This window comes from Gymnoscopelus braueri (genome assembly GCF_963280865.1).
Source record: "Gymnoscopelus braueri genome assembly, chromosome: 19".
Taxonomy (NCBI): domain Eukaryota; kingdom Metazoa; phylum Chordata; class Actinopteri; order Myctophiformes; family Myctophidae; genus Gymnoscopelus; species Gymnoscopelus braueri.
In genome coordinates this window covers 25,219,325-25,239,354 of record NC_137621.1, presented here as the reverse complement: position 1 = coordinate 25,239,354, position 20,030 = coordinate 25,219,325, and the positions used below count along the sequence as shown (strand labels likewise).

The 20,030-nt window shown below is 42.3% G+C and overlaps 1 protein-coding gene across 1 annotated transcript; it reads right to left on the bottom strand.

Moving 5' to 3' along the window:
• Positions 1-652: 652 nt before the first annotated feature.
• tunar (TCL1 upstream neural differentiation-associated RNA) lies at positions 653-14,382 on the bottom strand. Its single transcript, XM_080414537.1, has 2 exons — positions 14,093-14,382; positions 653-1,766 (listed from the first exon to the last, which is right to left on the bottom strand). The coding sequence occupies exons 1-2, from the start codon at positions 14,162-14,164 to the stop codon at positions 1,581-1,583; spliced, it is 258 nt and encodes an 85-aa protein (XP_080270663.1). The 5' UTR covers positions 14,165-14,382; the 3' UTR covers positions 653-1,580.
• Positions 14,383-20,030: the final 5,648 nt, after the last annotated feature.

The following is a 20,030-nucleotide window of genomic DNA, read 5'->3' as shown; positions in this document are numbered from 1 at the left end:
AATTTCCTCATGTTTAAGGCATACAGTCATTATGCAGACTACTTTTTGAAATATTTCTACTGTGAAGTAACTGAGGGTGGGGGCTGACTCAAAATGCAAATCAATACTAATCTCTGAAGTTCTCCAGATTCTATATACAATTACATATATGGACCAATTAAGGATGAATAATATAATACAAAATGTAATCATTTGTAAATGCATGTTGATCTATTCATGCAGATTAATGATATCTGTGTTATTCTTTAATTCTAAACTCTTACTTCACAAAGCAAACTTTAAGAACATTATGGACATCCTTCTTCTTATGTATATGCTCCTATGGTGCTAAAGGCATTCCAGTCTCAAAAAAGGGACTATATAGACCCAAAACAGGCTGAAATTGCATTCACATCAAATCATCCACAGTGTCGGATGGTGGTGCAGGGGTAAAGTACCTGCCCACCATCGCGGTGTCTAGGGGTTCCATTCCACTGTGGTGCATCCAGCTTGTCGAGCATCTATATATGAACACAATTGGCCATGTCTGGGGCAGGGAAGTTGGGCCGGGAGCGATCTTTGCCACTGCATGTACTCCTACGAGCTGGGACAGCACGTAGGAGAAAATGTTGAACGGGAGGAATGGGACGGAGGCGCTACGTCCTCCTGATGCGGGCTCCTCACTGGCAGGTGAGCCAGTAGGGTACAACAGCAGTGGCAAGCAGTGGGAGGAATTAATTGGCATAGAGACTAAATTGGGAGAAGAAAAGGGTAAAAATAATTGGCTACTCTAAAAAGAAAACAAAAAACGAATCATCCACCGTGTAAATGTGAGAAACACACAAGTTTCTGACAACATTTCAGCATTTTAAAACTTCCAAACTTTTTTTTAGACACCATGTGTTACTATCAATAGCGTACGTACTGTACACCCAATTATTATATGAGTGCAAATGACTTTTCAGATGATAACAGAATGGGTGAAAGAACACAGCTCAAAGTCAATTGTTAAACAGTAATCAATGCAATGATAAGAGTTATCAAACCAAACTAAATAAGAAGGTCCTATATCATACCTCGTCCCATATAATATTTATTGGGTATTTTTTATCCCTATCTTACAAAGTAAATCCCATCAGTTTGCTGTTATTCAACTTTTTGCAGGAATACAGTATCTGCCAAGTGTTTTCCACAGCAGCTTCCAAAAGCTCCTAATAAACTAATCTTCATAATCCTTTCCAAAAATCCTGTAGGTAACTACAGGATTCGTTTTGCATTGGTGACAGCTGCAGATTTTGAGCCTTCTAACTGGGCATTGTATACTTTAACTTCATGCATTTATGTACAAGTCAAAAGTGACCAGATATTTGGGATATTTATATCACTAGTATAGACATGCGCCCAAAGGAGTTGGGAGCCTGATGTAGTCTCAACATAGTTTGTTTTCTGTGCTGTAGGATACTTAACATAATGGCAATCACATGGTCTGAGATTCCATTTACCACTGGGAAATTCCACAGTCTTTGTAGTCAACATCTCTGCTGATGGTACAGATACTGTAGAGTCAATTACTGTAGGAGTGATAGCAAAGTCAGCGGGACTTACAAAGTTGTGTAGATGTACACAAAAATGATGACTACTAAGTTAAGAATGGTCCCAATGATGCCCAACATGGCCAGGATGGACTCCTCCTTGCCTTCCTTGTCCTGGATTCCCTTTTCCTCATCCCTCTGGACAGTGTTTACCATTTTCCCTGGAAATGTTTGCAGTTTTCGTCTTAGGCCGATCTAGTGAGAGAGAGAGAGAGAGAGATTTACCTTTGATGGTGGCTGTTGCACAAAGAAAATGACAAGAGACAAAATAAGCAGGAAAAGTAAACTATAGCAAATATATAAGAAATAAGTAAATACATTTATGCCTTCTTTGATTATCTCTACATAATACCACAGAATAAAAAAATCTATGAAAGTGACGTTTCTTTCTCTTAATCTATGTGGGAAACAAACATGCTGGGCCCTATTAGACGATCTAGGCTTTTGCTAGTCAGACAGCGCGTTATCTGGTCACAAAGGGTTTGTATTTAGACTCTGATTTAGTCATGGGAGTGTTTAAGGTGTTACCCTAAGCAGCTGCACCTTCATCACAGCACTAAGCACACTGTTAATTAAACGATGTATTTAGCAAGTTGGAGGAGACACATATTGTTGAGGAAAATGGCTTCTATGAGAGCAACATTAATAATGTGATATAATGATGTCAGGAGACGCGGGGGAAACAAAAGCTCTCTGCTCATCCAAACAACACCTGGAGAGGAGAGGAGAGGATGGACCAAATGCAGTGACTGTGCTTCTGCGGTCACTGCGGTCAAAATCACCGTAGCCTAATGTCTCCTCATTCACAAGAGACTGCTGTGATGTCTTGACATATCAACTTAATATTCACATGTGCATTCTCATTTGGGGTATTTTTAAAACTTCATATTAAAGCATGACAAAGATGCAGCGGGACTGTGCTCCATGTGCCATTTGGATATTGATGATCACCTTACATTACATTACATTACAGTCATTTAGCAGACGCTTTTATCCAAAGCGACTTACAATAAGTGCATTCAACATAGGTAGGGAACGAAAACTACTAATCACCAGAAGTCTTAAGTGCATTTTCTGCAAAACCTTACTGTAGCTACAGAGACATATAAAGAATGCCAGGAGGCTATAGATTCACAACATTCTTACATGACGAGAGGTATTTGAACATATTTTTATTAACAATAAAATGTAGGCAGGCTACTTACTGAAATAAATACATTTTAAGCTCTTTTTCTCTCCCTTTTATCTATTTGGAGACGCATAGCAGCAGCAACTTTTTTTAATTCTCATTAATAGGATTAATGAAGAATCAAGTGCTTGAAAAATGGTTTACCTGCCGTTTGAGCACAAAAACAATTTATGTTTCTTGTGGTAGGCTACCATATCACTTGTCACTCAATCTGGGAACCCATCGCCAAATGAAAAGGAAAAACAGCGCCCTCTGCTGTTTTTCATATGTCATTTGGCTCTGGGAGGAAGTCGACGTAGCACACGTCTGCCTTCAGCCTTTCACTTCCGGTGGTGCGACTATGTTTTCATTCCCACTAACAATATTTCTACACGGAACACTAACACCACTTCTCCCAGAGAACATGGATCGTTTTGGTTATAAGCCCACTTGTTTCTATGATGAAAGAGCAAGTTAAAATGTGAATATCTTTCCGTGGTTTTGTCTGCTCCGAGGACGCTATTGTTAAATGAGTTTAGGTTTGTTTCTAGTGGGGAAGGATCGGCGGACACGTAAATCCCGCCCACTACATTTGATTGGGTAAAGCGCGGCCTGCTTCCTGATCTGAAGGCCACACGCCCACTTGTAGGCCAGTGCGTACGCGATATGACGAACCCCCCCGACAGATTCAAACGCAGAGCAGAATCTGTTCTTGAGAGTTTACTTGTCACTTAACACACGCATGTCAGAGCGGTCAGATTTTGACATTTTGAAGTCAATTAGCTTTGCTCAGGAAGCTCTAAGAAGGCTCCCCTTCCTTGACTTTTACTAACTATTCCATTCAAATATGGGCTTCTTTTTCTTTTATTATCCGAAATGTTTTCTATAAACGAAATATGACACCTTGATACCATCCCGGACGTTAATTTTAGGTTAGATTGACCGCTCTCACCCACTCTCCCCACTCTCCCCAAAGACGGGCATGTCTTCACACCTCAGACCTCCTGGAGACGTGTCATTGTTATAGTTGTGTGATGTGTGTGTAAAGTGGTGTAGTGTTTCACTGTGTCAACTCCATTGCTACTGAAAGAATAGTTTATCCCGTTGTGCAATTTTTCAGATGACAGACAAATCAAATCTCATGCTCGTATCGTACTTGGTTGCACACTGTGTGAGGCAAAATCGCTAACTCTCGCTCTCTCTAAATAAAAATGAAAACTAAAACATTGTGTTAAAATAACATCAACCCCTACAATTGGCTTGTCTGAACTTTGTTAACTTCATCTCTGTCCGCCTCTCTCTCACCTCAGAGCACGCCACACTGCACACAAAAATCCTCAGTGTTAATTTAAACATTTTTAATTCCGAAAGTGTAGGCTAAATTGTAACCAAATGGACTGACGGCCCTTATATCTCTGTCTGTCAGCACCTCGGCGCACGCTGCACTAAAAGCCTCAGTGTTCATTTATAAATTTTTACTCAAAATGTAACCAAATGGATATTATTCATAGTGTACGTAAGCGCTTACATATGTATGTATACATAACTTGTATGGATATATACGGTCATTCTGCCTCACAGCTGCGCTGTAAATGTTTTACGGAATGTAAAACAGTACACAGTTTTGTAACCTAAATTACATTACGTACATTTTTTGAATGCGAGTGTTTTGTTGAAATCGGATTGGATTTTGATTCCAATCAGTATGTGCATTGTGAACCACCTAATCCCAATTCAATCAATGTGCTGCCTAAATAGTAAGGAAATGTCTGTATTTTTTATTTTATTTTGTGTTATTATTCATTTTTATCCCGCGATTTTGTAACCCTTATTTTTCACCCGGTGCCAATTTTCTAAGTGATCCTGGGCGCTACACTCCCCTCACCAGCCTAGGGAGGCCAGGGCCGAGCTCATGCCTCCTTCAATGCATGAGAGCCAACTGACCTTCTTGTCACCTGACAGGGGGGTGTTTCCCCGGTTGGACGTAGCGTGTGGAAGGAACACGTTATTCCAACCAGTTCCCTTCCCCTCCATCAGGCGCCCCGGCTGTCATGGGGAGGCGGTATAGCGACCAGGATTACTGCATGTTTTTGTGAGGGTATTAACTACCCTGAGAGACTCGGGAGATCCACATAGAGTAGGCCCTTTCGCCAACCCCACCTAGGGTATGGATGCTGATGACGCAGAGGAGAAGACACGCCCCCACAGCGTCCCCGTCGAACCCAGGACCTTCTAGCTGTGAGGCAACAGCGCTACCGACTGGAAATGTCTGTATTGTCCCTGCGCTGAAAAGGCGGTCTGTAAGGTGTAAGATAGCAATGAACCCTGTATGTATGCAGTATGTTTGCTCAAGACCACCTAATTTTAAGAACAACGCGGCCATGGGCGCTAAATAGGTGCGAGATCATTTGGTATTTAGACAATGTGGGCATTGGGTCCAAAAATGGCAACTGCATTGGTTGGGAAATAACAATGACAGTTGCGCTGCGCCCAGTGCCACTTTTCACCAGGCATTTGGATGGGATTAATTGTAGTAGGGCTTTGTGATGCTTTAGGCTGATTTCCTGTGTGTGTGTGTGTGTGTGTGTGTGTGTGTGTGTGTGTGTGTGTGTGTGTGTGTGTGTGTGTGTGTGTGTGTGTGTGTGTGTGTGTGTGTGTGTGTGTGTGTGTGTGTGTGTGTGTGTGTGTGTGTGTGTGTGTGTGTGTGTGCGCACGCCAGACAAATACATAGAAGAGCAGCCACTTTTATACAGAGATTCCGCAATAGGGCTTTGCTTTTTCACATAAAACCAAACAAACACCCGTGTGTGCATTTATATACTATAGCCGGCGGCCCGGCGCCCAACACTCCCTGCTGCAGGTGTCGCCCCAGTGCCCACAATTACCACCCTCCCCGCCCGGCTTCCCTCCCCCGAACACGGGCCAATTGTGTTCTTGAGTGTGCCCATATATGGAGATCCTTGATGTCATCAGTATCAGTATATACCCATATATGGGCATGCCCCTTTTGCGCCCATTCTGTATATGGAGCTAAGTGATTTGTTTGCGCCTGATACCATGACGACACATTGAGGTTAGACAACACACTCCATATTTGGGCGTAGCTGCATTGGGAACTCCTTACATATGGTTATGGTGACATGAGCGTGAAGTCAGAGGTCCGCCCGCCGACGAACAGTCATCGCCGTCGTGTATTTTCGCCGATCAGAGAATCTGAGACCACTTCATGTATTTGACTATTGCACAGGCTGTGAACAGGGCCAGTGAGTGATCAAGCTGATCAAGCTGGCTATGTGCTGCTCTCTAGTGGTGGGTGATCGTATGAGTTCAAAAGTACAGCTTGGACAGTTTATATGGAAATTAAATACCAAAATAACAAAACCAAAAAACACGAAAATTGCTGGCACTGGGGGAGTCTCTCTCTCTCTCTAGGTCGTCCTCAGACGAGCCCTCCATCGTTGCTTCCAGTCATCCCGACTCTCCATACATCTGGCCAGCTCATTGGTGCTATGGGCTCCTGCATCCTTCTTGAGTGTGTCCACATATGTTAGTGTGGGGCGTCCTCTTGACCGGTGCCCATGTGTTGGTTCCCACAGCACCAGTTTGCTGGCTGGCAGCTCTCGGTGCCTTTGGCAGTGTCCTGCTAGTCTCATTCTCCTTACAGCAATCTTCTCGCTCACCCTTGGTATTCCCTCATACAGGATTCTGTTGGTAACATGCACACTCTTGCTGATGTTAAGCACTGCACGCAGCATCCTGGTGTAGCACCCGTCCAGGGACTTCTCAAGGGCTGGTTTCAGGGTCCAGCATTCACTGCCATAGAGAAGAACGGACTCTACTGTCGCGTAGAATAAGCTGAGTTTGATTTGGCGGGGGAGATTGGAGTTCCATACACTGGTCATGCCATTCAGGGCCCTCCATGCAAGTGCCTTCCTCACTTTAAGATCTCGCTCAGTTGAGTTGACCCATGAGCCCAGGTATTTGAAGTCCTCGACTTCTTTCAGCACAGTGCCTCCTGCTGTAGTCAGAGGTTGATGTTCTGGTGGAACGTTGTAGGTGAGGACCTCAGTTTTCTTGGCGTTTAGCCTGAGGCCGACCTTGGCGCACTCTAGCTCTACCCTGTTCAGTACACACACACACACACACACACACACACACACACACACACACACACACACACACACACACACACACACACACACTCACACAACTTGATATGACAGCTGTCAGTAGATTTTATTAATTTACAAGTAAGACGCGCGAACGCGGGAGGTGAACGCTTTCAACTTGCCATCCGGCCTGAAATATGCACAAATGACATGGAATTCTTAGATATCACAATAGCTGAACTCGTCTAGATGCTTTTAGATGTGTTATTCTTTACTGTAGCTGCTATATTTCTCTCAGAGGAGTGTAATTAGTCACCCAGGGCCAGGCAGATTTCAGCCACACTGTAGTGCACTCTGGCGCACTCTGGCGGCTGCACACAGGCAGTGCAGGCAGTGCACACAATACTGCACACACACAGACAGACGGACACACACACACACACACACACACACACACAAGCCTTCGGCGCGCCTCCTTCCGCCGCGTTCGCAACAATGATCCTATGCATTTATTTCACAAAATACTCTCTCAATGGATTGATGGATTCATTATTTATTTAGACTGGCCTATTCGTTTAGGGTAAATGAGAGTAATCTGTTGTTGCCACTGTAAGGTCAAGATTGAGTTGCTTCTCAGTTCTCACCGATTTTCTATCAAAATAAAAACATATTTTTGACTGAAAAATCTTTAATGATGTATGTAGGGTTGTGAAAATAGCAACATATTTGTGTGATGAAAAATACATTAGAGGCAGAAGGCTCTGCAGACCTTAGACGTCACACACCTACCTGTACCACCCTACTGGCCATGGATTTTACACAGACATCAATTCAGCTCAGTGATTACCTCCACTACTGGCTCAAAGGTGGCACAACAATGCCCCTCCCCATTTGTGTCCGCACCTTTTATAGTGAGTCGGAATAACGGCAAACCAGTCCTGCCTACAACAGGCTGTGTAAAAGAGAAAGAAAGGCTTAATGTCTCATAATGCTAGAGTAGTGCTATAATGTTAAGGTCAACTTGAAATCAACTTGATTTCAATGTATCCTATATACAATTGAGAGATCGTCTCTCTTCCGGTGGTGCGACTGAAGGCACTTCATTTTTAATCATTTGTTTCGGCGAAATAACGACAATAACATCTCACATGTCACTACAACACCAGTCATAACGTGCGCAATTCATTCACGCAGTTATTCGTCCACTTTTCATTGCTCAACACACATTTGCCCCCTCACACCATAATTAAATCCGTCCAACACAAAATTCCCCACACATTACCGACACACCGGAAGGTGAGACCTTTTAGGTGCCTCAAAGACGTTGCCAGGTTGCGCGAGAGTAATACGCAATCCGCTCCGTCAATTTTCATCCGGACGACAAAAGGCCAGCAACAAGCCACCAGGTTGATGCCAAAAACACCACAGATGGGGACAGACACGCTGGATCTATATAAATAACATACCTATGCCTATGGACCTTTCAATATATTCTACATATACATGTTATATATTATTAAACGCACTTTCTCTAACCAATTTACACCCACTTCACGCTTACAACTCCTGGACATGGCAACGTCGCTCATCGTTCTGTGATTGACAGCAAAAGTTGGCCAATCAGGTGGCGAGTTCGCAGCCTGAAAAAATACGAACGGCAGCCATTGTTGGTTGTGCGAGTGCCTTCACTTATTTTCGCTTATTAAACGCTCTCAAACTTCTTCTTTGAGGCAAGGAATTACTTCTAACATATCGTTTGGATAGAATTCAGTTGTTTCACTTCATATGTGTGGTCAATTAATCATGACAGAGCCTATTTAAAAATAAAAATTCAGAGAACCGGCAGGGTCGAACAGTCACACGCATGTATCCGAATAAGTCAACCTATTTTGCCAATAGCCATCTCAAAAGTCCCGCTGCGTCATGGCTGTCCCCCCCGCCCCACCCCCACCACACACACACACACACACACACACGCACACACACGCACACACACAGGGAGAGAGAGGGAGGGTGGGAGAGAGACAATAGTCAGCCAAACAGCGAGAGATAATTTTCGCTGACGGACAGACACAGACAGAGAGACAGAGAGGGAGAGAGAGAGAGAGAGGAAGAGAGGGAGGGAGGGAAAGACGGACAAAATAAGCGAGCCCTCGCTTATTTTTGCGCGGACGTAATTTGTTTGTCATTGTGGTGAATGTTTGCTGCTGATGTTTGTTGTGTGAAGCTTAATGTCAGAGTGTTTGTGTTGGAGCGCCTCAGTGCGGCTGCTGAGTTCATGTGCAACATCTTGCATGCGTGGCTGTGTTCACAGTTTTCCTTCGCCGTGTCTGTATGTCACGGCCTGGAGACCTACAGACCAGCTCTTTTTTCCTCCCTGCCTTTTGCATTGCTCATCTGCAAGCTTTCATGGACCTACTGTACAGTACTGTGCTATCTTTTATTTAAGGACATTATGAAAGAAAATTAATTTCTGTCATCCCTTGAATAATGTGATGGTTATTGAAACATGACATGGTTATAGAAACGTGGCATAGGAAAACATGGTATGGTTATAGAAACATCGTATGGTTAGAGAAACATGGCATGATTAGAGAAACTTGGCATGGCATGGTTAGAGAAAATAGCATGGTTAGAGAAACATGGCATGGTATGGCACAGAACTTGAGTCTAGTCTAGTCTAGTCTAACAAGATGGACCAAGCAAACAAACTCAAGCTTAATATGCACTCACAGAATCTCTAATAGTAGAGAGTAGAGAGCTTTCTGAAGATTGTTTGCTATGTGTTAAGAGTTATGTTTGAACTTTAAGTAAAATCATTATTGATAATTTAACTCAGTTACACATGGATAAATGAACACTGAGGATTTTACTGTGTATCTACAACTTATGTGTGTGACTGTGTGTACACAATATGTGGGGTTTGGGTGTACAATAGGAGATGGATATACAGTATGATTATTTTGCTGACAGGAGCAGCAGCTTGTGCAGGTTGGTATCTATACACCTCTCAAGAGAATGGCATTTTTGTTTATGGTTTATTGGTTAGCATGTAAACAGATGCACTCTAAAAAAAAAATGTGGGGGCATCTTTTAGTGAAATGCCATTCAAGTACAATATATTTATCTGAAATAATATATTTATCTCTATATATAATATATAATATATATAGAGAGAGTGCAGCTCATCAAATGCAGCCCCCAAAGAATTTCATAAACGATAGCTTTATTTACTGCTCTGAGTATACGCCTGGCCTGTTGTTGATGTAGGTCATTGTACAGCAACTGTTATATGCAGCAAGAATTAAACACAAATTCATGATTATTTCCTAAAGATAATTTGTGAAATAATCGTGAATTCATTTTTATTTAAGACAACAAGGTAGTTTGCTGTACTAAATGGATCTTACACCTAGAAGTCAAAATGGAAGACCTGTGTAATTCTCATAGAATATTTAATATATGTCTGTTAATACTGTGGTGTAGAGCTGAAACCTAACTTCATACTCTCTCAAGTTATATTGGTAATTTCCTAATACATAATTCAACAATAAAATGTTATTTACTTCCTCTCATCACAAAACCACATCAAACACTAAGATAATGTCACCTTCCTTTTGCCCGATGATGAATCTAATTTCCCACAGCCGTTCGTGATAATTAACATCTGTGACTATCAGGATTATTAAGGCTTATTTGCAGAGCCTTCATTGTTGTTATTGAAGTACACAGTAAAATCCTGAGAGTTCATTTAACTCTGAGAGTGTACAAATGGAACCAAATGGAACCAAATGGATCTTTGCCCATTTGTAACTCCGAGAGTGTACACATGGAGCCAAATGGGCCCCTATGGGTCCATTTGGTTCCATTTGTACACTTTCAGGGTTAAAGGGTTAGTTCAGATTTTTTGAGTATTTTCTGTAGGAAATACTTACCATTAATGTAGTGGTTGCAAAGGTATTAATTGATTGCCCGAGTCCCGTGGTCAGAGTTATGGTCCGGTTCTGATAAATATGAAGTAGTTCCGGTAGATTACTGAAGTAGCTCCGGTAGATATGCCGTGTACCATATGCCACAGTTTATAATGAAAAGGACAAGGTGATTGTTCCTATTCATAATAGGATAACATCCCATATGGTGTCCATAGTGTGCAGGCACCAACATGATTCACTGTGTTATTAATGTTAAACCACCAATATACATTTTACATTCCTGAAGGGCGTTTATTTTGTTTCAACATTCTGTTTTTGATGGGACGAGAGTTCTTTCTTCACTTCAGATGTGTAACAATAGGCTTTGATTGCCTCTCCTGGGGAGCGCCATAAACAGGGCTTCCCTCAACCTCAATGGAACTCTTTGTGTAAGTGTGCTGGATGCGCCCTCATGCATGAAGACGGCTGCTTGCTGCTGATACAAACAGCACTCGGCAGAAGCGGGGGTGGAGGAGGAGGGGGGGGGGGACAGGACACACATGAGAATGTTGACAGAGACTGGGAGGGAGTGCAGGCTTTGCCAAAATCGGAGGGAGGAAACACAGGAAACAGCTTTACCGCTGAGTACAGCTGCGCGGTGCAAAACAAACACTCTGGACAACTTCCAGTGTCCAGTGACTGACCGCTACCATCCATAAAATGTAGGACAGGGAGGGAGTGTTCCCGTCATGTGGCATCCAGTGGTGGCGCCACTCAGAAATCATTAACCATAATGTTTAAATTAAGACCTGAGGCGATTCTTAAAAAAAATCAAAATCCTAACAGTTTTTTGGGAAAAGAATTAATTAAAAAAAAATCAAGATTTTTCAAAAATAGCAGATCTACAAGCTCATAGCACGGCACTCGGTGCCGCGCTATGAGCTTGTATATCTGCTATTTTTGAATAGCCAAAGACATCTAAAGTGACACAGATCTTAATGGGTTAAATGCAAGAGGAATTGCTTCCTCTGGCATTTAACACCTGTGCTGGATAGCATGTGAGGTTTGTGTTTGTTGTGTTTTAACACTTTAACACTCGCATATTAGATAAGAGATTATGAATTTAGAACACTTAATGATATTATGAACAAATAGGCTCAGACAGATTCTATTAATCAAGTTTTATTTAATGTGTAACATAAAAAAAAAATCCACTGTAAAAAATATTGAATCACAGCACGTCTCGGTACGTTGATTAGTCTAGTTGTAAGGACAGAGCATTTATTTATCTCAATATTGATCTGTTGTCACTCAAGAGCTTGTCTCCAACCATTCCAACCCTTTTGGGGATTATTTGAAGTGTTTTCCTCCTGAGGCCTCTAGTGTACCTCCCAGAGCCATTTATGTATGTGTATTGATGACTCATAATAAAACAGAGGGAACTGACATAATCTCTTTTTTTTTCTTTCTTTCTTTTTTTCTCTTAAATTTAGAGTAGCCAACAATTTCTTACCCCTTTTTCCCACCAATTTAGTCGTTATGCCAATTGATTCCTCCCCACACACATTTCTGTGTTGTCACTGCTGTCGTATCCTACTGATACTAATCTCTTTTCTAATCATGTATTTTTATAAAGTGTTACAAATATAGATATCTGACTGGTCTCTAGACTTCAACTTCTTAAAATGTCATCTAGAGTACTTTCTAAATAAAGCCAAACATTTTCTTAGCAAATGCAAATGTCTTTCCAAATGGTGGTGCCTAAAATATCAGGCCACACAATTACACAATTTTCCACAATTCCAGAATTACACACAGTAACTCTTGAGTGTGTATAAATGTGTTTTTACACACTCAGAGTTAACATAAAGGATTTTACTGTGCAGCCATTTAGAAATTAGCACAGATTAGAGGAACAAGACATAGACAGAGAGAAAAGGACAATATTAGAATGTTGTACCTGGGTCCATCGAATCCAGGGGCTCTTGCTATACCTAATAGGAACTAACACCTCCAGATCAGTGGAGAGTGAAACCTTTTGTACCGTCTGAGCATGTCAAACAGCCTCTCAAAACAGGCTTATAAGCATTTAAAAATTAAATGAAAACAAACAAGCCCCCATCCTCTTCTGAGCTAAATATAAAACAACACACACACACACACACACACACACACACACACACACACACACACACACACACACACACACACACACACACACACACACACACACACACACACACACACACACACACACACACAGTTAGATGGCCATTAGAATCCCCCCCCCCCCCGACACACGCACACATGCACGCACACATCCAAATATGCACAAACTGTACACGTATGTTGCATCAAACACATTAAGCATAAATATGATTTTGTAAAAACATACAATTAAACAGATACATTATAAGAGGGAATATACTGTATATGAGTGCATGACAGACCCGAGTGATTTCATGACTGTCTGTGAATATTGAAATACTTTCAATGGGAAGACTGACCCATTTTCCATCACCTGCACTTAGTCCATTATCTTTAAAAGTAAGAATTATCTGTTTTTGATGCAACAAGATTTGCTGTTGCAGAGAGCTGTGTATTATAGATCAAAGCCTGCAGAAGTACTGACAGTTATTTCACCCCTAAATTGATGATTTGACAGAAAAGCTGAAGTCACATACATTATTAATAAAGAAATGTTTCTGTGTACCATTTCAATAGCGGGCAGTAGCAATCTTTTTCATAATGTCCCCTTTTTTGTAAGAAATTTTACTTTTACACTCCTGAGAGGAATACAACACTTTAACATCTGAGTTGGTAGACCACGGTTTTTGACTAATAAATATATCATGTTGTGTCAACTGCTATCATGTCAAACAGGCAATTCATTTCCAAACACAGCATGGCAAAGATGTACCATGACACAAGAATGCCCTGGCTTTATTTTTTTGTGCCGATATTAATATCTAGAGACATGCAGAAGGTTGCAATTCCCAGAAAAATATACAACAGATATGTATGTCCTGAAGATGTTGCAACCTTAGATGACACTATCTCTTAAGTTAACCCCGGGGAGACAACGTTCATATTGGCTATACAACCTGAATTATTAAATACCAAATATTGAGACATGCCCTCTACTTATTAAAAAAAAAAAAAAAGCATGACTAAGCTACATACTACCGAATAATGAAAAATGTATGTAATCATTTGTAACAGACTCATCAACTAATCTGTTGGCAGTTTACAGGGAGATACTTTGTTTCATTGAACTCAATAGGAGAAACCTTTTCGGTATAGCATGACAACAACAGCACTGAGTTGACTCACCTTGCAAAGCATCAGGAGGAACATAGCATTGGACATGCTGGACGGGGATGCCGTTCCGTAGTGCACAGACATCCCTGGCAACTAAGGTAAAAGTCTGCTTTTCTCATCCTTTGGCTGTGATGGGGCACGGGGTCCAGAGAGGGCTGGCTCGTCTCCCAGGCTATCCAATTTGAGGGCTCTGTTTGTGGGATGTCGTATCCTGCGGCGTGGGAGGGTCTCCTCCCCGAATTTCATCTCACAAGTGGCCAAGTTCTAGCTGGCAACACTTTGTCTGTCCACCGTCCTCTTGCTCTTCTCTCTCTCTCTCTCTCTCTCCACCCACCCCCTCTTCTCACCTCTCTTCTGCTGTCCTCACCTCCGATCCTCTCCTCCTCCCCGCTGTTTGTCTGTGTGGATGGATGACGTCTAGTTGAACTCTGTAGTCAGTTGATGGGGAGAAGTGACAGAGATGTGTCATGCGTCCATTTCTGTCACCTTTTGCCTCACTTCCACAAAACTTACAAAAAGGTCTCGGTTCTTTCTTTTCTACCTAGACGCTAAATCAGACCCTAAGAAAAAAGGCAGTCATCTTTTAGACAGCAATCCACGTTGTCAAACTTTTAGTTTTTGTGCAAAAAAAGGTAATGCTGTCTCTTGGCTTCTCAATTATTCAGAAAAAAGAAAAGGCGCCCCTCTGAAAAAGTGGAACCCCCTTGCGTTGCACGGTGTCTAACATAACCATACCTCTCCTTGCGCTCCAGTGGCTGAGAGTGTCTCCCTAACTAAATGAGCGGAGCGTGATTGTGGGGAAGCTATAAGAGGGGGGTGGGGGTGGGTGTTGGGGGGGTGTTGTGAAGGGAGAGACTCGTAGTTCCACGCTTCAAAGGCAAGAGGTATCCCCTGCTCTCTCTCTCTCTCTGTCTCGATCTCTCCGTCTCCCGCGCATATTAATACAGCTACGGTTGCCAGGCAACCGACTCAGGGGAGTCACACAACGCCTGACAACAAGAAGCATTTGTGACAGAGGCCGGATGAAGGGCCAGGGTCTCCTCAAGTGTTTTGTTTGTGCGTGCGTGCGTGCGTGCGTGGATGCATGAGTGTGAAAAATATGCATACCGGTACTTCTGTCAAGAGCTTAGCATCAGTCAACTGAAGTGTGAGTTTGTGTGTGCGCGCGTGTGTGTTTTCATGTATGCAAAATGTTTATGCACAATATGTGTGTGTGTGTGTGTGTGTGTGTGTGTGTGTGTGTGTGTGTGTGTGTGTGTGTGCGTGTGCGCGCGCGCATGCATTAGGCCTTTGTGTTCAGGCATAAGTATGTAATGTATGTGTGTCTGTCACCTCTAGGCTTGTTTTTGCTAACAGACTGTCCTACTTTTCGGGACTGTATATGGCATCTGGTCCCTGAGTGTTGCCTAGCCAAGGGCTAAGCAATGGTGTTTTTGTTTTTAGGGTAACACGTTTTAACAGTCCTCACCTGACCAGAACTGAGATAAGTACTTCTGATTCTGTGCCATGCCATCCAAGTCTGCGTGGGGTTCTCTTCTGATTTTTGGTGGTTAACTTAACTCTGAGAGCATAGAAGTATATCCCGCTCAAAACTAAAAAGTATCGTTGTCAAACTATGCAACCAGTACGATCAGTGCAATGCAAAGCAAATTGACAGTGTCCACATTGCAATCAGTACAATAACTATACCCTAAAAGTGTCATTAGAGGTCAGAGTCCTTGGAACATCTTTAATTCCAAGTTATATGACGGTTGACCTGACAATGGTAACAAATACAATGATAATGCATTCAAATTATAAGTAAACATAACTTAAAAGTGCACTAAATGTCAAATGTATTTTTAATAATACATTTTCAGGCTGCTTTCCAGTCCTATATTGCGCTGATCAGAGCAATTGCCACCGAGTTATAGCCATTTGAAATATTAGAAACTGCCGGAACACTGCTGTAGTACCCCATATGTGTGCAATTTATTTTAGTTTTTGGTGTGAGTATTGTCATGGCATATCCCTAAACAGCGTTTGTGTCATGTTTGGTGATGATCGGAGCAACGGTGTGCCTGTGGCCCCCAGGTGATCCTGACGTGGCCCCTGGTGTGACTATTGTCATGGCAGACCCCTGAACAGTGCTTCTGCCAAGTTTGGTGCAGATTGGAGCAACACTGTGCCTGTGGCCCCCGAGGCCCTAACGTGGCCCCTGGGGGCCACATGTGGTCCCTGGTTTGAGTATTGTCATGGCAGACCCCTGAAAAGTGTTTGTGCCAATTTTGGTACGGATTGGAGAAATAGTGTGCCTGTGGCCCCCGGGGGCCCCTAACGTGGCCCCTTGTGTGACTATTGTCATCGCAGACCCCTGAACAGTGTTTGTGCCAAGTTTGGTGCTAATTGGAGCAACGATGCACCTGCGTGGCCCCGGGGGCCACACCATGGGCACCGGGGATCCTTGATGTGGCCCCCATGTATGTGCCCAACATTTGTCAACAAATATAAAGGACAGATTCCCCTCTGTAACCAATAAAGCTCTGATAAAAAAAATATCGGATATTATTGGCGGATATTGGTGGGTTTTAGCATCATCTTGTTTTCTTTTTTTAAAGATATTTTTGGGGCTTTTTTCTGCCTTTATTGATAGAAATAGTAGACTGACAGGAAATGGGGAGAGAGAGATGGGGAGTGACACGCAGCAAAGGTCGTCGGTATCGGGAGTCGAACCCGAGACACGCTGTCAGGTTGCATTTAGCAGCATTAGCAGGTTACATTTTGTAAACTAACTTCTTATTCTCATTACACATGAGAGAAGGCTATTTACTTTATTAACATTCAGTGGAATGTCACGTGAGGGACCCGCTTCAATGATCTACAAGTTGTCAAGTGGGTACGTGCCGCCGCGTTGTACGTTTGTAGATCTGTTCATTTTGAAGTGTGATGACGTTTTTCGTGGACTTTAGATGTTTCTGGTTGCCTTTTATGGTGTTAAATGGGGCGCGCACGTGACTTTCAGACAAAAATGACATACAACTGTGATCCGCATATGTCATGACTGTAGACTCCCTTTTGTGAATCGCACGTCAGATTGTGCCAAGAGAAAATACACACCCCTTTACACACTTTATTTCCACACTTTTTACGAACAGCTTAGTGAATGAGGCCCGTTGTTTTAAAAATCATTCTAACTCAACTGGATGGCAGAGTCCACACAACTAATGACCACGACAGTGGTGAACGATGGTATTGTCAATCCATTTTGACACATATGTACAAATTATGTTCATGTACATGTTAATTGTTAATTTGTCTGATGATTTTTATTGTAAATACTGTACCTCATTTAAGGAGCTCAAGCATTGTGATGCCTCAACATTGGGGTGGCACCAAACACATATGCTATCATTTCGCAGTGCCTCCATTCAACATAATGGATTTCACAGAAACACCATTATATTTTTGTTACATTGGAAATAGGCTGGTGTAAGTATGCAAATGCTAGGGCCGTTTTTTTATCCCATTCCTACACCACTGTTACATTGTTTCAGGAGATATGTGGTATAGTCAACCATCTCATCCGATCCTCTCCCTCTGATCCTCAGCCAGAGGGAAGGACACAAGCTTGCAGTGAGAGACTTCTCTGTGTCTTAGAAGTAGTGGCAGCGCAGTGTGTGAATCACGAAGCTGTACCCCCAAGTTCCTTGTGTATAAAGGAATAGGCAGTTTAATGATGTACTCAGCTGTCCATTCACATTACAAAACTTGGCTTGTTGTGGGGAGTGTTTGTCTTTCCACTTGGCATATAAGAGTGGAAAGACACTTGTTACAAGAGTTGGTTTCTCACATCTGAGGTCCAGCTCGCTTGTGTTATGAATCACCGCATTTTGTCTCTTGTTTGTGTTTTTTTTCTTCCCTGTGGACAAGCACCTCTACTTAGGTGCAAACTAGATACTGTACAATAGCCGTCATTGCTACTGGAAAATGTGAAACTAGAAAGCTATGAAATTAACATTATCAGTGTTCAGGAAAAATATTTTACCTTTTTATTAATATTATTATTTTTACCAATATTTCATTATGCTGGAGGTGGGTGTGGCGGGGTTGCTAATGGACATCTTTAGAATGTGAAACAGTCTAAACAAATTGGTTTAGGCTTGATGTTGCTTTGCGTATGAAATGACCTGGAATGGACAGCAATAAAAATGGAAATGGAAAAGAAACTTTTCCCCTTCTCGAACCAGAAAACGTCAGTGTGCATAATTTTATTGCTTACTTTCAATGCCTCTCTGCCTCAGATTGACTAACTTACCCTAGTGCTGTCCATGTCAACGTTTATAACAATTAGTCAGATCGTCCATCTGAATTGTTCCCGTCATCTGGTAACCAAATCACACAATACTCTCACCCTAACACAATCCTGCCTCGCGGTGATTATCCATGCTCTAACATCAATTTCCCTTCAAGCAGGCTGCCATCTATCTCAGCAGACGCCTAGGCACCTTTCTTTTCTAGTCAGCTAAATTGCAAACAATCAAGCAATTTGTGTCTGTGTACGTTGACCAGGGTGTGAACTTGCCTATTTTGCCGTTACATACAGTATAATGTGCACTGGCGAACATTACCTTTGGCTCTAGGACTCACCTGGCTGTCCCTTTGTTGAACTCGCAAATAAAGGGCTTTCTACTAGCATGTGCTTGCAAGTGAATTCACCAGTATGCCAAAATGGCCTGGGGTATTGTAGGGACCTCATTCGGTGTAAAGTTATAGGATGTGCGCCTGATTTGAAATGCTGAAAGACTAAGTTGTAGAGTTTAATAAAATGTAAAAAAATACAGCCATGTACAGCAGTAGGCTACGTACTGTATGTATTTACAAGGGATGCACCGATATGGAAATTCTGGGCCAATAACAATACAGATTTGTCTGATAGCCAATACCGATATTTGTACACTTATACATTCCCTTTTTTGTGCCAGGGAATTAAATAAATCTTCAATATAAAAATAACCAACACACCAACATAGCCAGCACAAAATTGATGCATCACAACAACAAATAAACACCGGTTACTGCCATCGTTGAATGTCAACCCGATATGATGGCAGACGGCAGATACCGATATACGGCCGATATATCGGTGTATCCCTACTGTTATAGAGTTAAAAAACACAATAGCCTTGTTGCAAATTGGCACAGGATAGAGCCTTGCCCACAAACGCTCTGGGTGTTATTGTTAAACTGAGGTTCAAGGATAAAACTAATGGATTTGAAAGTTATTCAATACTTAGACAACAGACCTCCTCAAACAATGGTGGAATTAATGATTCCAGTTTTATTCAGCGCATCTGCTCCTCTGGTGTTTGTATTTGCACACACAACTTTTTCTTTCTAATTTGTCCTTCAGAGAACGCTGTCTAGATGCAACTCATTGCTGCCAGCTCATCTATTATTGAGGATGCAGGAAGTTGTGGTTTACACAAACAGTGGTGCAATACAAACACAGTGCTTGATACAACGGCTCCCTGCTAACGTCAAATAACTAAACCCTGTTAATTTTATAGAACAAGTAAAGGAAAGCCTTTGTGTTGTCTATCTGAAAACCTGAAAAGAATCAGATCAAAACCAGGTGAGGCTTGCAACAAACTAAATATATCCACATTTCCTGAAATCAGGACTTCCAGAGACTTCAGCAAATGACCAGTCTCTCAACACAGGCAATTTGCTGTCGCAGGAAAAGGATTTAAAGTTAAGTGGGATTTTAAGAAGGGTTGCCTGAGACCAGGGAGTGAGAGTGTCACGGCTGCCATTAATCCTCATTAGAGGAGAACATGACAGGGAGCATATGGGTATCCTCCAGTCAGAGTGGAGCCTTCCAGAGACCCAGCTGACTGCTTTCTACCAATGCCCCCTGTCACTGATAGAGATGCCAGGGCAAAGGAAATGGAGAGTCACATCACTATGGATT

What these genes read in the sequence shown, in the direction of transcription:
- tunar (XM_080414537.1), bottom strand. Translation starts at nt 14,164, where the DNA reads ATGTCTGTGCACTACGGAACGGCATCCCCGTCCAGCATGTCCAATGCT. An exon ending in TCCTCCTGATGCTTTGCAAG is followed by an intron (nt 1,767 to 14,092) that starts GTGAGTCAACTC and finishes CTCTCTCACTAG; the next exon opens with ATCGGCCTAAGACGAAAACT.